At 30.7% G+C, this 18,215-nt stretch overlaps 1 protein-coding gene across 1 annotated transcript in view; it reads left to right on the top strand.

Moving 5' to 3' along the window:
• LOC145274995 (uncharacterized) overlaps nt 1-18,215 on the top strand; it is a 56,279-nt gene that overhangs the window by 15,455 nt on the left and 22,609 nt on the right. The window contains exons 4-6 of the mRNA XM_080127563.1: nt 727-882; nt 8,995-9,066; nt 11,064-11,108. Coding sequence (XP_079983689.1) covers nt 727-882; nt 8,995-9,066; nt 11,064-11,108 — 273 coding nt within the window. The remainder of the gene's footprint in view (nt 1-726; nt 883-8,994; nt 9,067-11,063; nt 11,109-18,215) is intronic.

The following is an 18,215-nucleotide window of genomic DNA, read 5'->3' as shown; positions in this document are numbered from 1 at the left end:
TATTTCAATTAAACGTCAAATATGAACAGGTAAAATTATAGAAGAATAAAAAGCTAATCAAATGAGGTATAAATTGTTTAAACAGTTACATTAAATTTAGCTTAAATTTGCAGTTTTTTTTCTAAATATATATATATATATATATATATATATATATATATATATATATATATACTAGCTGTACCCTGCCACTCGTTGCTGTGTCTCAATTTGATGTAATGGAAAATTCTAATAAAAAGAGAAAATGCATGTTTCTTATATTCTTAGTACAGCAATCCACTCCAAAAGTTTTTTTAAAAAGGCGAAAATGAAAAAAAAATGGTACTCTTGCAGAATTGGATCCGGATCTTCGGGAGTTACCATCATTCAGTGGATTAAGCCGAACGTTGCTAAAATGTTGAAACGCTAAATAGAGGGGGGTTGTTGTTGTCATTGTATTAAAAAATGTGAGATTTTAATTAATATTTGGGTGAGGGGGGATTACTATACACAGATTCAAAAAACTTGTCCAAAAACAAATAAATGAAAGCAAAGGTAAGGTAAATTATGTTTCTACTTAACTGGATACTTTTTTAAGAGAGAGAGAGAGAGAAAGAGAGAGAGAAAGAAAGAGAGAGAGAGAGAGAGAGAGAGAAAGAAAGAAATAAAACGAAAGAAAACGAAAGAAAAAGATAAAGTTTGTATGTATAAAGGCCTTTTTAATATTTTTTTCCATCAACATTTCAGCTGATCCAAATACGTGCGTCCATAAAGGCAAAATAGTGGAAAAAGGCAAATCTGTACTTCTGGAAGACAACTGTTCAACATGTGAATGTCGAGGTTATGATGATTTCCTTTGCCTCAACGATGGCTGCTATTGGCCCAAACTACCAGCAAATGATAGTAAGTAAACCTTTGTTTAAATTTATTGGACTATTAATAAGTTTGGAGCGGGTACACATTTTACATATGTCCACTCCTATATGTAAAGATGTATGCTTTAAAGCATTAATAATCATTTTATTAAGTAGGCATCTAAAAATTAGCAGCATGGTTTCCATTAGTTGATGAGCTTAAGTTTCATTGCAAGATTGCATTTTCTTTTGCTATTTATTTAGCGCACTACTAATTGTCATGATATTATTAATTTTATTAGTTTTCTTTCAGTACTATAGCATTGTTATTATTGGAAGTTACCGGAGATATTTTTATTCGATTAAGAAATATCATTATAATATAAGATTTTAGGGATAATTATGTTATAAAAAGAACACAATGAACAGTGATCGTTATTTGCTAGATATTTTGGGGCAAATTGTGAAATTTAACTCTCAAACTTAGGCCTGGATAAGTCCAGTCGTTAGTAATTTCAAAGCGTGAAATTGGGTAATATTTTTATATATATATATATATATATATATATATATATATATATATATATATATAAAATGTTCATAGACATCAGCGAATTGTTAAAATATATGTTTCGCATTTGATAAACCTTAAAAAAATAAGATTATTGAGGATACCATCAGTTTATCAAACAGGAATTTTAAAGAGATTAGAATCATCGGAAAGTGAAGAGACTTTTGAAAGAGATTCCAGATATCTAAAGAAGAAATAATGTTGCCTTATATTGTAATATAAATTTTTCCGTTTTACTTTTTCTGGAAAGTTTTCACGTCTTACGTGTAAAGTGGAATTTACCGTATATTATCGACCAGAATAACTTGATTAACAAAGACTACATAAATTTCGATAAACATTTTTTTTACAAAGAAGTCACCACTTATCAAGGCCACTCGAATATAAGGATTAATGGGTATACATTAGTCAATGGGATTATAGCGTAGTAAGCATGTGGTGGAAATTTTGTAAATTAGATTACTTGGGGGGACGGTTCATAAATAACTTGTTTACGTTGGACTGAAAGATAACCAAATTGTAGTCAGCTGGAAAGCAGGCAAATGGAAAAGAGTTCCACAGGCGGGCAGTTCTAAGAAAGACGCTTTGTTCATGAAATCTACATTTAGGTTTAGGCAAAGATAAAGAGTGTGAAAAATTATTGATAGCGGTTTTGGCTAGACGAGTGTTTTTCGTGAAAGTTTGGCGAGGGAAGATCATAGATTGAAGCTCAACTGAGCCTTTGCCATGAAAATAACAATAAAACAGAGACAGGCTCGCAATGTCTCTTTTGTGGGAAAGAGGTTGCAAGAAAGAGAAAATGGCATCCCCCACTAAGCTACGAAGTCTATTTTGAACACTGTCAAGACAGGATAAGCTGCTTCTAATAGCTTCTGTCCAGATGTGGCAACAGTACTCCATCATTGGCCTATCTGGCTTTTTATATAGGTAGAGATTTACATCAGGAGTGAGATATCTACTGGAGCGGTAGAAGGAACTTCCATTTCAGATCAGGAGTAAAGGTCAAGCCCAGAAGCTTATAAAAGAATGGAGCCTCCCCAAGACGAGAGATATTCATTCCAATTAATACCAGATGAGGATCAGAGCGGTGATGATGAAGAGTACATAAATTTCGATAAACAAACACTACATAAATTTCGATAAACAAAGACTGCATAAATTTCGATAAACAAACACTACATAAATATCGATAAACAAAGACTGCATAAATTTCGATAAACAAAGACTGCATAAATTTCGATAAACAAAGACTACATAAATTTCGATAAACAAACACTACATAAATTTCGATAAACAAACACTACATAAATCTCGATAAACAAAGACTGCATAAATTTCGATAAACAAACACTACATAAATTTCGATAAACAAACACTACATAAATTTCGATAAACAAAGACTACATAAATTTCGATAAACAAACACTACATAAATTTCGATAAACAAACACTACATAAATTTCGATAAACAAACACTACATAAATTTCGATAAACAAAGACTGCATAAATTTCGATAAACATAGACTACATGAATTTCAATAAACAAACACTACATAAATTTCGATAAACAAACACTACATAAATTTCGATAAACAAACACTACATAAATTTCGATAAACAAACACTACATAAATTTCGATAAACAAACACTACATAAATTTCGATAAACAAAGACTACATAAATTTCGATAAACAAACACTACATAAATTTCGATAAACAAAGACTGCATAAATTTCGATAAACATAGACTACATAAATTTCAATAAACAAACACTACATAAATTTCGATAAACAAACACTACATAAATTTCGATAAACAAAGACTGCATAAATTTCGATAAACAAAGACTATATAAATTTCGATAAACAAACACTACATAAATTTCGATAAACAAACACTACATAAATTTCGATAAACAAACACTACATAAATTTCGATAAACAAAGACTGCATAAATTTCGATAAACAAACACTACATAAATTTCGATAAACGAAGACTACATAAATTTCGATAAACAAACACTACATAAATTTCGATAAACAAAGACTACATGAATTTCGATAAACAAACACTACATAAATTTCGATAAACAAACACTACATAAATTTCGATAAAGAAAGACTACATAAATTTCGATAAACAAACACTGCATAAATTTCGATAAACAAACACTGCATATATTTCGATGAACAAAGACTACATAAATTTAAATAAACAAACACTACATAAATTTTGATAAACAAAGACTACATAAACCTCAATAAACAAAGAATACATAAATTTCGATAAGCAAAGACTACATAAATTTCGGTAAACAATCACTGTATAAATTTCGATAAAGAAAGACTACATAAATTTCGATAAACAAACACTGCATAAATTTCGATAAACAAACACTGCATATATTTCGATGAACAAAGACTACATAAATTTAAATAAACAAACACTACATAAATTTCGATAAACAAAGACTACATAAATTTCGATAAACAAACACTACATAAATTTTGATAAACAAAGACTACATAAATTTCGATAAACAAACACTACATAAATTTCGGCAAACATAGACTGCATAAATTTCGATAAACAAACACTACATAAATTTTGATAAACGAAGACTACATAAATTTCGATAAACAAAGACTACATAAACCTCAATAAACAAAGACTACATGAATTTCGATAAACAAACACTACATAAATTTCGATAAACAAACACTACATAAATTTCGATAAAGAAAGACTACATAAATTTCGATAAACAAACACTGCATAAATTTGATAAACTAACACTGCATATATTTCGATGAACAAAGACTACATAAATTTAAATAAACAAACACTACATAAATTTTGATAAACAAAGACTACATAAATTTCGATAAACAAAGACTACATAAATTTCGATAAAAAAAGACTACATAAATCTCAATAAACAAAGACTACATAAATTTCGATAAACAAAGACTACATAAATTTCGATAAACAAACACTACATAAATTTCGATAAACAAACAGTGCATAAATTTGTATGAACAAACACTACATAAATTTCGATAAACAAAGACTACATAAATTTCGATAAACAAACACTACATAAATTTTGATAAACAAACACTACATAAATTTCGATAAACAAACACTACATAAATTTCGATAAACATAGACTGCATAATTTTCGATAAACAAACACTACATAAATTTCGATAAACAAAGATTACATAAATTTCGATAAACAAACACTACATAAATTTCGATAAACAAACACTGCATAAATTTGTATGAACAAAGACTACATGAATTTCAATAAACAAAGACTACATAAATTTCGATAAACAAAGACTACATAAATTTCAATAAACAAAGACTACATAAATTTCGATAAACAAAGACTGCATAAATATCAATAAATATTTTTTGCTATAAATTTGTGTCATTAAAAAAATTCAATCGCAATAACTTATTCAACTGTTTCAGCCGTATCGGTGTTTAAGTGTTTTCTTTTCGTCTTAGTCAAAGTAGATTGAAATTGTACTCTCACATTTACATGGACTATGACAACAATCCATTACATCATGGCCATTTGTTTCGTTAGATACAAAAGTTTAGATTCACCAGTCGCTAATGTTTTCGCGCGTAATATAACAATATATCACAATTACATTAACACGTATAACTTACGATTCTTGTTTTAACGTTTACGGCTAATTATTTAGCGAATATTTTTGGGTTGTATTTTGGTTTCATTAATTTACATTTTTAATTAAAGGCATAGCTAAAATACAATTTAAATAAGATCAATTACAGCCATTCTCTCGCATACGTACGCTATATAATGCATATATATGCGAGGAAATAGCCGTAATGTCTTTATATGTTGATTGTTATTAAACAAAATGCCTTCCAAATTTGGTATTACTGATATAAACTATTGTAAGTTCAAAGTTTGTCCCTTCTTTTTGAATGGGTTGGGAGTGTGATTGAATACAACCCAGAACGTAAATTGTGATTTTAATCCAGACCTTTACAAAATCGTTTCAAAGCCTTTATTGATTTCATAAAAAGCTCGATGGACACAAAACGAAATTAGCCAGACGGTGATTTCTGTTTGTGTAGAAACAATATGTGTTATAAATAAAGTTTAAAAATATAAATAAAACAACTTTTTTGTCGAATACCTTTCTTTCTCGCCTATAATTTACTTTTGACTAGACAGTACGAGAAAAGGATTAAATAGAACGCACTTCAGTTAGATACAGTGGTTGTAAGTTCAAATCTCAGAGTCACCGTTTTCTTTTTGTTGTTTTTACTCTGATTTTGGCGATAGGTACTTCAAATTACAATATGAAATAAATCGTTTACTTATATTTTTGATTTGATTTTTCTGTTGTTTTCATGAATTCATGGCGGTAGAAAGCGGACTGTAAACCTACTTTCGGCAGCTTCATAACTCTCGTTTTCCCCCGACCATTTTTTTAGTCAACACATTCCAGGTGCAATGTTTCCGACAAAGGAGGAAGAATTGCTGTTTCCTGTGTCGGCTGTTGTTTAATGCTATATAAATATGCTTTGAGAATCCCCCCCACACCAAACATATACTGACAGGATTTTCATATAACATACACTTACAGCAGACCAAACCTGATTGAAACTGGCATTCATCAATTTCTATCAATTACTTCAATAAATTTTCATATTATTCTAATACTAGCATTTCCCAAATCTCAGTACCCTGTATATCAAATTTCGAGTCTGTAGACTAAAAATTGACAGAGTTATTGCGTAGGAAATGTACACACACACAGACACACACACAGACACGTTCACTTTTATATATATAGTAGCATGGGTACCCGGCGTTGCCCGGATGCTTGGAGGTGTACGCTGAGCAAAAAAAAAAAATGGTTTATTTTTTAACTTTGACTCCTATTATGACCCCTTAACTTTTATTTTTTGGGCTCAAATCAAGTTATTCAGTTAGATCCATGTCCAAGGAACCTGTATCTAAGATTTCAAGTGTTTAAACCCAAAATTGTCGGAGGAGTTTGGTAGAGTTCTCAAAGGTCAAATCGTTGAACTTTGACCCCTTAACAGTTAAATTTCTGGCCGAAAATGGATCACGTAGATTTTTTTAAATCTCAGTACCCTGTATATCAAATTTCGAGTCTGTAGACTAAAAATTGACAGAGTTATTGCGTAGGGAAATGTACACAGACACATACACACACACACACTTTCACTTTTATAGATACTAGCATTTCAGCCCGGCGTTGCCCGGGTGTTTTGATGTGTATGTTGAGCAAAAAAAAAGTGGTAGTAGGAAGGAAGCTCGAACCCATACCACAAAGGAGGAAAAGTACGGGGTAAAACCTAACGTTTATGCTGTTACGACCACCGCCAAACCGGAAGCGGTATTTTTTAAGATTAAGGCTAGACAATCTAAAGGAGAGGATAACTTTAAAAAATATCGGCGAAAAAAATTAGCCCCCCCCCTGTAAAAAAAGTGCCTAGTTGAAGGGGAAGATTTTTTTAGCCAATTTTTCGATATTTGTTGTATGAAAGGTCGAACTTTAAAACGGTACTGATCTTGGTAAAATCCGTCGCCTCTGTTGAAAGTTTTAGGCAGAAATGCAAACAGACATACATACATTTATATATTGCTAACTAAAAGTTTTCGACCCAAACTGATGAAAAAGCTTACCCTCTATCTGAATACCCTTTATGTAAAATTTCAAATATTTAAACCAGAAATTGTCTGAGTAATTTGAAAGAGACTGCAGAGGTTAATTTTTTTTAACTTTGACCCCTATTATGACTCCTTAACATTTATTGTTTTGGGCTTAAACCAAATTATTAAATTAGATCCATGTCAAAGGAACCTATATCTAAAATTTCAAGAGCGTAGACCCAAAATTGTCGGAGGTAGAGTTCTCAAAGGTCAAATCGTTGAATTTTGACCCCTTAATCGCCAAATTTCTGGCCAAAATCCGATCACATCGATTTTCCCAAATCTCAGTACCCTGTATATCAAATTTCGAGTCTGTAAACTAAAAATTGACAGAGTTATTGCGTAGGGAAATGTACACAGACACACACAGACACACAGACACACAGACACAGACACAGAGATAGACACGTTCGCTTTTATATATATATATATATATATATATATATATATATATATATATATATAGAGAGAGAGAGAGAGAGAGAGAGAGAGAGAGAGAGAGAGAGAGAGAGAAATTACCTATTAACACAGTCTTCAAAATGTTTTCCTGACAACTTGCTTGAGCGGTGCACATCTTCTGTTCTTTCTCCCTCTGGAATATTCCAATCATTCAAATGTTTCCACTGAGAAGAAATTTCAGTCTAAGTAGGTCTGAAATGCCTCTTTCCACCGCCGATTTGATCAATATTCAAGAGTTAATTAGGGTATCTTTTTATCTTTCATTTCTGAAATTCCTTTGCATTCTATATTCAGAAGTACATCTTGTGTCACCTCCGACATATCTGATTGGTCAATCGCTAGCATTAAGAAATTTATTTAAAACATTCCAATAGAGGCCAAACAGCCAACCATGGTAAACGTTACTTCAATTGCTATCAACATAATGGGTGCTCTGAAACTAAAGCCGATTTTAAAACTTTTGCAACTGCTGCAAATGGATTATAGGAAACGCAACCTGTTAAATCCAGAGTTGCTGACTAGAGGTTTGATTCAAGAGAGTTTGGGAGAAGAACACACAACATACTGAACAGATGAAAGACTCCTATTCACTGATATTCCTGATAGCTTTTCAGTCATTGTCCTTAATGGATCAGGGGTGATTCCCTCAACATTTGACTGAAACCTTTTTTTTAAACAACTTTGCTTCAAATTCTGCCTTTTTTGATCATTTACTTTGAAAAATTATCTGACGGAAAATATCGTAAGTGATATGCATAGATCTATCCAGGATGTTGCCAAATTTTTCAGGAATATTTATGGCAACAAGCCAACTGGTTCTGATAGCTTTTCAGTCATTGTCCTTAAGAATATGATGTCGGAACTTACTATTATAAAACTTAAAGGGGAAATGCCTTCTATCTCTATGGAAAACTTCGTTGATCTGCTCAGCATTTTAAGATGATGGTGATGACAGACTGCGTTATGAAAAATTGCTTGTAATCTATGAACAATCAAGAATTTAGCAACCACTTCAGAAAAAAGCAATCTACTTTGTGATAAACAATATGGATTTTGTCCTACAAGATCAACTACTGATATACTGATTGTGGTATCGTATAGGATCAGTGAATCTCTCAATGAGGTTTTGATTCTAGAACAATAGTCATCACCCCAGTAAAGATTTAGGGGCTTATACACAATTGTCAATAATGCAAGATACAGCCAGGCTTTTTAGCGCTTTTTTCTTATAATAAATAATCAAAAGACATGATATAATTTTTGTATTTATTTTTATTTTAAATATTTTATATTAAATTCATAATAATTTACCTACAAATATACACATTTATAAAGACAGTTTATGTTTTCATGTGTGCACATATTAAATCATAGTTTTATTTTATTTTTTTATCAGTTGCCAGATGTCCGTCGTATCGACCTCTCACCGCCAAGCAATGGTGTCGGACAAATAGCGATTGTCCATCGGGTAAGATATGTTATAACACGCTGCCTTTAATTAACTGTAGAATATACAATATGTACAATGTTATTTTTTAGTATCTATTTCATTATTTACTTTACATCGAACGTTATAGTTATCATCGAGTACATTTTAACCATTGTAACATATTGAAATCCATATTCATAATCACACGTACGAAAAGTGGGACAGAATTATTTAATCGGAATCTACAAGCGTAGAATACAATGCAAATATATATTCAATATATATTTAGTTAATTAGATAATATTCTAATTGATAGCTGGGATATCATGTCACAGCATATACTTTCTTATTTAGTCAGATGACGCCAGGCGTAGGTAAAACCTTTACAAATTCCAAACTCTAGAGCTCTTGATCGGACATTGCTTATAGCAAATCAGTCACTGACAGACTAGTTTCCCTCTCGACGGTTGCATTCAGCGTGACATACAGACAATCAGCTTTTATTTATTTTTTTTATATCTGAAACAGAATAGGAGTCTTCCTGCATGTTTATCGTGACAGGTCATATATTCTGCAAGCGGTAGTCGTCTCCGCCTCACAATCGCTGACACACAAAGGAAGGATCTGTACAGTGACTTCTTTGTGAGATGGGTTTTTTTTTCAAATGTCATAAACAGCTCTTAATATTTTGATATATGCACAACCTAATCGCTTTCATTTTTTATTTTCTTTTAGAAAAAACAAACATAATATATTATTGAATAGTAATAATTTATACGGAATCCATATTTTATTAGAATAATTATTTTTTATTCAATTTATTTTATTGCGCATAGTATTGCAAGGATATTTATTAAGCGACGATCTTTTAATGAAAAATAGATATTTAAAACACGCTTAAAACATAAAGAAACATAGAAAAGGTAAACAGAAAATAAATAATTATCATTAATGAATTAAAATGAAGTTATAGTTAATTGAGTAAATTAGTATAATACAGGAAAGCATAAAATGTATATTAAACACAAAATATAACTTATATTTACTGAGAGATTATAGAAAATGTTTAGCATTTCAAAAGTAATTGTATTTAGCAGACTTATAAATAAATGTTGCATGAAACATGGTATCTCCTTTTTGTAATGTCTAATTTCATTATAATGTAATGTTCTTTTCACTCCAGTTTATCACTAATTTAATGGAAAGTTATCAATATTTATTCTGAATCAATGAAAATACATTTAAATAAAGAACATGGACACAAATTATTAATCTGTAATTTTTCATTGTATTATTGAAAAGCGGAAATCCGATTGTCCGAAACTAATTTAAGAGATTTCTGTATGGTGGATTTACCCCTTGTTTTAATTAGTTTCAGATCTACATGTGGGTTAAATATAATCTACCTTTTGGCAGACTATTAATTTGCAAAATTTTATTTAATTATTTACAAAATACACGCCTTCAAACTAAATAAATCTATGAACCAGTCGTATACAAAATATATGTGGAGTTTTGTTGTGTGACTTTGTTGCGCAGTTTTTATGTGCAGTTTTGTTGTGCGGTGTTGTTGTGATGTTTGTTATGTGGTTTTGTTATTCAGTTTTGTTGTGTTGTTTTGTTGTGCAATTTTGTTGTACGGTTTTGTTTGTTCAGTTTGGATGTACGGTTAATGTTGTGCAGTTTTGTTTGCAGTTTTGATGTGCAGTTTTAGTGGGAACTTTTGCTGTGCAGTTTTGTTGTGCGGTTCTGTTATGCGGTGGTTTATTGTGCAGTTTTGTTGCGAAGTTTTGGTGTGCGGTTTTGTTCTGCAGTTTTTATATGCGGCTTTGTTGTGCAGTTTTATTGTGCAGTGTTATGCGGTTTTGTTGTGCGGTTTTGTTGTGGGGTTTTGTTGCGTGGTTTGATGCAGTTTTGTTGCGCCGTCTTGACCTAACAAAGACTGCGATCAAACCAAATAACTAGCCTTAATACTTTTGTAATTTTCTAGTCGCATATTAGTCATTTGTTGTAACAATATCAATTTTTATTTTCAGGAAAATCTTGTTGCAGCTATTCTGGTTCAAACGTTTGTGTTTCCAGTAAGTACACTCATTTTTCTTCTTTTGACTTTATGCTTTAGGTTAATAATAAAGATAATTTGTTAAAAACAATACATTTGACAAAGTTTTGATGACACTTTAATTGCACTTTTTAGTTGATGAGCATTTTTATAATGAGTTAAATATTATGTATATTCATCAGTCTCTCTCTAAATCTACAATCCTCGTTATATATTTAATCATAACTTTCAAGAAGGAAATCATTCAAACAATTTTAATAAATAGAAAAATACATTATAACTATACTATGAATACATTGGTGAAATAAGTTAATATTAAACTGGATAAACCTAGAATAAAAAAAAAACTGTGTCTTTCCTGACGAAGACGTGATGGCGTCGAAAAGTTTTATTTATAAACAAATAAATGTTTATTTTAAAAAAGCATCTGTGCTGAATTGGCTTACTAAGCTTATACTTTTAATTTAAACTTAAACACAACTTTTATCACGGAGAATAAAAAATTTTCATATACATTCTACGTGTGACCTCGCGTACCTCCCTGCTTGAACATTTAAAATTACTGTATATTAACATCGCAGGGATCTTATTTTTCTTAGTGGTATCATGCCACGAGGAAAGAAAAGAGGGAAAAAACGTGTTTATCCTGACAAAGACGCAATAACGTCGAAAAGTTTGATTTGTAAGCAAATAAATGTTTGTTTATTTAAAAAGAAACTGCGTTGAATTGGTTTACTAAACTTACATTTTGAATTTATAGACAAAATAATCAATGTCACTTATTACTTAGAGTAAGACGCATTTAACGTTAAGTGTTTTACAAATGAAAAAAGTCATTAGGGATAATTGAAAGATTGTGTCACAAGGGTCAATTGTAGACACATCTACTAGAAGTGTATGATTAGTTAGTTTAATCATAAAAAAAAGTTTAGAAACTTAAATAAGTTGCAGTCCGGTGTCTAGTGAATAAATATTTCATGGAAGATTCTGGTAGACAGGGATGCTTAAACTAATTGAATATTTACATGCAATTTAATTTGACTGAATATTTAAATGCAAAAAAATATTGAATATTTACATGCAAAAAATGGATTGAATATTTACATGCAACAATGATTGAATATTTACATGCAAAAAAAATAATCTAATATTTACATGCAAAAAATTAATTGAATATTTACATACAAAAAATTTATTGAATATTTACATGCAAAAAATTAATTGAATATTTACATGCATAAAATTGAGTATTTACATGCAAAAAATTAATTGAGTATTTACATACATAAAATTAATTGAGTATTTAAATGAAAAATTGATTGAATATGTTCATGCAAAAAATTAATTGAATATTTACATGCAAAAAATTGAGTCTTTACATGGGAAAAGTATGAGATGTTCATTTCATTTTATCAGCCCTCGGATTAAAAATACTCATTCTTTTCTATCAAAAAGGAAATGAATGAATATTTCATTAAATGCGAACCATATGAAATAAACTGATTACTTCATTAAAGCTAGGTTGCCGCCTGAAAGAACGAATTATCTTTAATTATCACTAAAAATCCTAAATGACCATAAACTCACTATTGTTGACATTCTATAACCCATTTTCTGTAGTCTTTCTTCTTTTTTCCCTTTCTGCGCCTTTTCTCCACTTTCTTATCTAATCTCTTCTTCTTCTTCTTCTTCTTCTTCTTCTTCTTCTTTCATTTCTTTACACGAACCGGTTTCACTTCACACTACTGAAACATCTTTTCAGCCTTAATGGGCAACTACTCCCACTCCCTCAAACATCTATAATTGCTCTCACACTCTGCTGTCACACTCTCCATTATCTAACTCCTTCCGTCACCTGTATTTCTACTACTTCGTTAATTTTCTGTATACTTAATTCGAATTTTTTAGTATATATATATATATATACAAACAGTAAATATAAACAGTGTTTCATGGTAAACAACTGATGATCCCTTGAAAAATAAAAAAATTGGTATTATAGTAAATTTGAGAGTTGATGCAGTGATTGCAGGTGATTAAATGACTTACTGACTAGATGTTTTTTTTTTTTAACGAATGATAAAAAATAATTTTTTGTATAGTTTCAAATGTTAAAAACTTCAAAGACTATATATATATATATATATATATATATATATGTATATGTATATATATATATATATATATATATATATATATATATATATATATATATATATATATATATATATAATAGAGAGAATATTATTACAAAAAGGATAAAGCAGTTTCTATAGGAAATCTCAGGTGTGAGAGCACAATTCGATGATATTAGGTTACGTTTGTGTTGTGTTTCTTTCTTTTAACTTGTGCCGTGTTAATGACGCATGAAGTGTCGTGGTTGCATCAGTACAACAATCCCGTCGATAGGATGCATGACAACAGTGGACAATCTAGACTATGTACAAACATGGATAACAATGATGATTTGAGGCGCTGGCCAGAGTCAAGAAACTGAAATCGGACGCTAAACGCTGGCTAGCTATTTTCTTTTAATAAGGCGCTTTCGAGTTAAAATAAATTTATAATGACTAAGTTTGTTGGTTGTTATTTTTAATTTATATATATATACATATATTATGCGTGTTTATTTAAGTACTATTTCTTTTCATTTAAGCAAATATTGTTAAAATTAGAGATTATACCATTTTTATATATATTTTCGATTTTTATTATAATCTTTTCTGTGTCAAAATAAAAAAATATACGCTTTTGAGTCTTCATTGAATCATCACCAGGTGAAAAAGCAAACGAAGAAAAAAAGCTGAATAAAAGGAAATAATTTCAAAATGTAACGGCACATATACATAATTTTAGATATTAATAATTTTTAACACAACAATTAACATTAGTGTTTCATACTTTCGTAATCATCAGTGCATAGAGTGGTAATTACTGCATGTTGAGGGATTCGAACTCAGTCACAAAGTTACCTTTAACTCCTTTTGCTAGAATGTTAACCTTGAGCCAGCATCAACTAACACGAGAATTAAGGAAATTAAACTTGAATCTGTGTTAAATAGAGAAGTAATCAACCAACTCAGCAAAAATAACCTTCTTAGTGACATGCAATATGGTTTCTGTTCTGTTATATTTAGAGTAGATGTGTTTACGATTATTTCTGATAGGATTAGCGAAACTCTCGACGGAGGCTTCTTTTCTAGGGCAATTGCTCTTGACATATCAAAGGCCTTTGAGGAGGTATGGCATAAAGGTCTACTTCACAAGACCTCTACCTATGGTATAGCTGGAAATGTCTTTTCAATTATTAGATACTTTCTGTCTGATAGGTTAATAAGAGTAGTGGTTGATGGGCAGAAATCAGAAGCTCATAGTCTATCAGGGGTCTATGCTCGATCCAACTTTCTTCCTGATCTATAGAGATGATATTCCAAATCACATCCTTACACCATTCGTAGACATTTATGCTGATGCTACTACCAACTATGACAGCACATCAAAGGCCGTAAACGACCAAGTTCTCTCCGATTCTCTCTCCTCTGATCTTGAGCATGTGGTATAATTGGGAAAAAAGTGGCTCGTTTCTTTTAATACATCTAAAACCAAGCTTCTATCTTTGCTTCATCGATATTCTGATCCACATCTTGCATCAATTAAAATGAATGGCTCTCGTCTTGGGGAGGCTCCATGTTTTGCCAAGCTTCTGGGCTTAACCTTTATTCCTGATCTAAAATGGAATATGTACATCAAATCTGTTGCCAAGGTCGCTGGAAAAATGATGGGCTCCTTCTCTCGATCCAGTAGATATTTACCTGTTGATGCAATTCTCTACCTATACGTCCAAGGATGGAGTATTGCTGTCACAATTAGGTAGGAGCTGCTAGGAAGACCTTATCCTGCCTTGATAGAGTTCAGAATAGACTTCATAGCATAGTGGGGATACCCTTTACTCTTCTCTGCAACCTCTTTCTCACAGAAGAGGCGTTGCGAGCCTGTCTCTGTTTTATCCTTATTTTCATGGCTTGCCTGAGCTACAATCTATGGTCCCCGTCGTCAAATATTCATGAGAAACACTCGTTTGAGTGTAAACACTATCAATAATTTCCCCCACTCTTTATCTGTGCCTAAACCTAAACTTAGATTCAATAAACAAAGCTTCTTTCTAAGAATCCGCTTTCCAGCTGACTACAATACGCCACGGCTACTGAGAGTAAGAAAAAAGGCCTGTTAACTGAAAAATGTCTGCAGGAAATGTAGGTAAGATTTGTCAGACTGTCAGTACTATATGAGGGTCATTTGAAAAAGAGCAATAAAACATTTTTAAAAAGAAAAAGGAACACAGTTCGATTAATACTGAAACTGAACTTTATCCAATATAAAACATAAATATTATCTATGTAAAATTAAGTAATTTTAAAGCAATATATAATATAATAGTTATTAAAACTGAATTATGAATTTAGGGAACAAACAATTAAAAAAAACATTAAACACAAATATTTTTTGGCCTTCAGAACAAGATCACAGTGTAGTATCTGTTTTGATGCTACACTGCGGACATAGCAGTAAAGCAGGCAGAGATTGTTCTAACGATCAGAACTCACAAACGTTGCATATCGCTAGTTAATAGTTTAATTTTATTTTTTTCATTTTATTTCCCATACAGGACTCAACATTTATTTCCCATACATTAATAATTTTAAAGAGGCTTATAATAAATATTAATAATTATTTTTATATCTACAGGCTCTAGTGTTTCATGCTTTCACAATATATATATATATATATATATATAATATAAAGCTGAATGTGTGTGTGTGTGTGTGTGTGTGTGTGTGTGTGTGTGTGTGTGTGTGTGTGTGTGTGTGTGTGTGTGTGTGTGTGTGGTCACGAATAGGCTCCTATATGGTTGACTATTTTAAAAAGCTGATCACATATAATGATAGAAGATGTATCGAGACACAGGAATGGGTATGTTTGATCTGGCAGAACGGTGATTCATTAAAATTGTGGTGTCTGCATTCGCGCCTGGTCCACAAAGTATGGAAATAAAAAAAAAATTAAATTAAAAAAAACGTTTACAAGTATTTTTGAAGTAGATGTACATAAGAATACTTTGATAAGTATGTTTTAACTTAAATAGGAATGGTATAATAAAATTGTGGGGTCTGCGTTCGCGCCTGGCCTCCATAGAATGGAAATAGGCACAAACTTTAATAAAGACTGTTCATATCTATCTGTGTAAGTATACTTTGATAATTATGTTTCAGTTTGAAGAAATATGGTATAATAAAATTATGGGGTGTTCGTTCGCACCTGACCTCCATAGAATAGAAATATGTCACAAAGTTTAACAAGGTTTTTTTTTTTATATAGATCCATAGAATATTGTGATAAGTGTTTCAGTGTGAACAGGTATGGTATAATAAATTATGGGATTTATCTATTTTATTTTTACTTTCATCATATTTTGCTTTGGTTTTGATACCCCCAAATTCAACCCAAATTTACAACCCTTCCTTTTCATAACCTATCATACTTTCATAATTCAGAGTCCATTTTGTGTAGGCTGTTTTTGAACCCAGTCAACAACGGGTACTTTTGATAGTATATATATATATATATATATATATATATATATATATATATATATATATATATATATATATATATATATATTGGTGTTTGGACGATTAATCGGAATCGGAAATATCAGAACATTTTGAAAAAATTGCAGCCTGTGTGTGCCCAGACAGTATATCAAAGTTATTATTTTTGCAGGGGGGGGGGGATAAGGTAGATTAAAATTATGAAAAATGATTGTCGAAATTAGTAACATATCCAAGAATTATGAAAAATGATGAAATGTGAGTTAATTGATTAGTGTGTTTGTAATGAAATATTTAACCCAGACAATATATCAAAGTTATTCTTTTCGTAAGGGAGGGGGCATAATGTGGGTTAAAATCATAAAAATTATTGTCGAAATTAGTAACATATCCAAGAATTATGAAAAATGATAAAATGTGAGTTAATTAATTGGTCTGTTTGTAATGAAATAATCGGTCCAAACTATATATCAAATTTATCATTTTAGTAAGGGGATACGCTATAAAGTTACAAATATCAAAAATTATTGTCGATATTAGTAACATATCCAAGAATTATTAAAATAATGAAATGTGAATTAATCGATGAGTGTGTTTGTAATGAAATAATTAACCCAGACAATATATAAAAGTTATAAAGGGGGGGGCGATAATGTGGGTCAAAATTATGACAAACGATTTCGAAATTAGTAACACATCCAAGAATTATAGAAAAATGATGAAATGTGTGTTAATTTATTGCTGTGTTTATAATAAAATAATCAGCCCAGACAATATATAAAAGTTATTATTTTCGTAAGGAGGGGGGGGGGCGATAATGTTGGTTAAAATTATAAAAAATGATTGTCGAAATTAGTAATATATCCAGGAATCATGAAAAATTATGAAATATGAGTTAATTTATTGGTGTTTTTTTAATCAAATAATCAAACCAGACAGCATATCAAAGTTATTATTTTCGTAAGGGAAGCTGGCTATAATATGGGTTAAAATTATGAAAAATGATTGTCGAAATTAGTAACATATCCAAGAATTCTAAAAAATGATGAAATGTAAGTTGATTGGTGTGTTTGTAGTGAAAAAATTAACCCAGACAATATTACAAACTAATTATTTTCGTAGGGTGTGGGGGGGGGGGCGATAATGTGGGTTAAAATTGTAAAAAAAATTATTTTCGAAATAACATATCCAATAATTATGAAAAATGATTGAATGTGAGCAAATTGATTGGTCTGTTTGTGATGAAATAATGGGCCCAGACAACATATCATTGTTTTTATGTTAATAAACGGAAGAGACTATAATGTGGTTTACAAATATCAAAAATGATTATCGAAATGAGTAACATATCCAAGATTTATGAAAAATGATGAAATGTGAATGAATCAATTGGTGTGTTTGTAATTAAATAATCAACCCAGACAATATATCAAAGTTATTATTTTCGTAAGGAGGGGCGATAATGTTGGTAAAAATTATGATAAATAATTACTGAAATTAGTAACATATCCAAGAAT

Source organism: Euprymna scolopes, chromosome 1 (genome assembly GCF_053919585.1).
Source record: "Euprymna scolopes isolate OS-2025 chromosome 1, ASM5391958v1, whole genome shotgun sequence".
Taxonomy (NCBI): domain Eukaryota; kingdom Metazoa; phylum Mollusca; class Cephalopoda; order Sepiida; family Sepiolidae; genus Euprymna; species Euprymna scolopes.
Note: the sequence above shows the minus strand (reverse complement) of the source record. Positions and strands in the feature narration are given on the sequence as shown.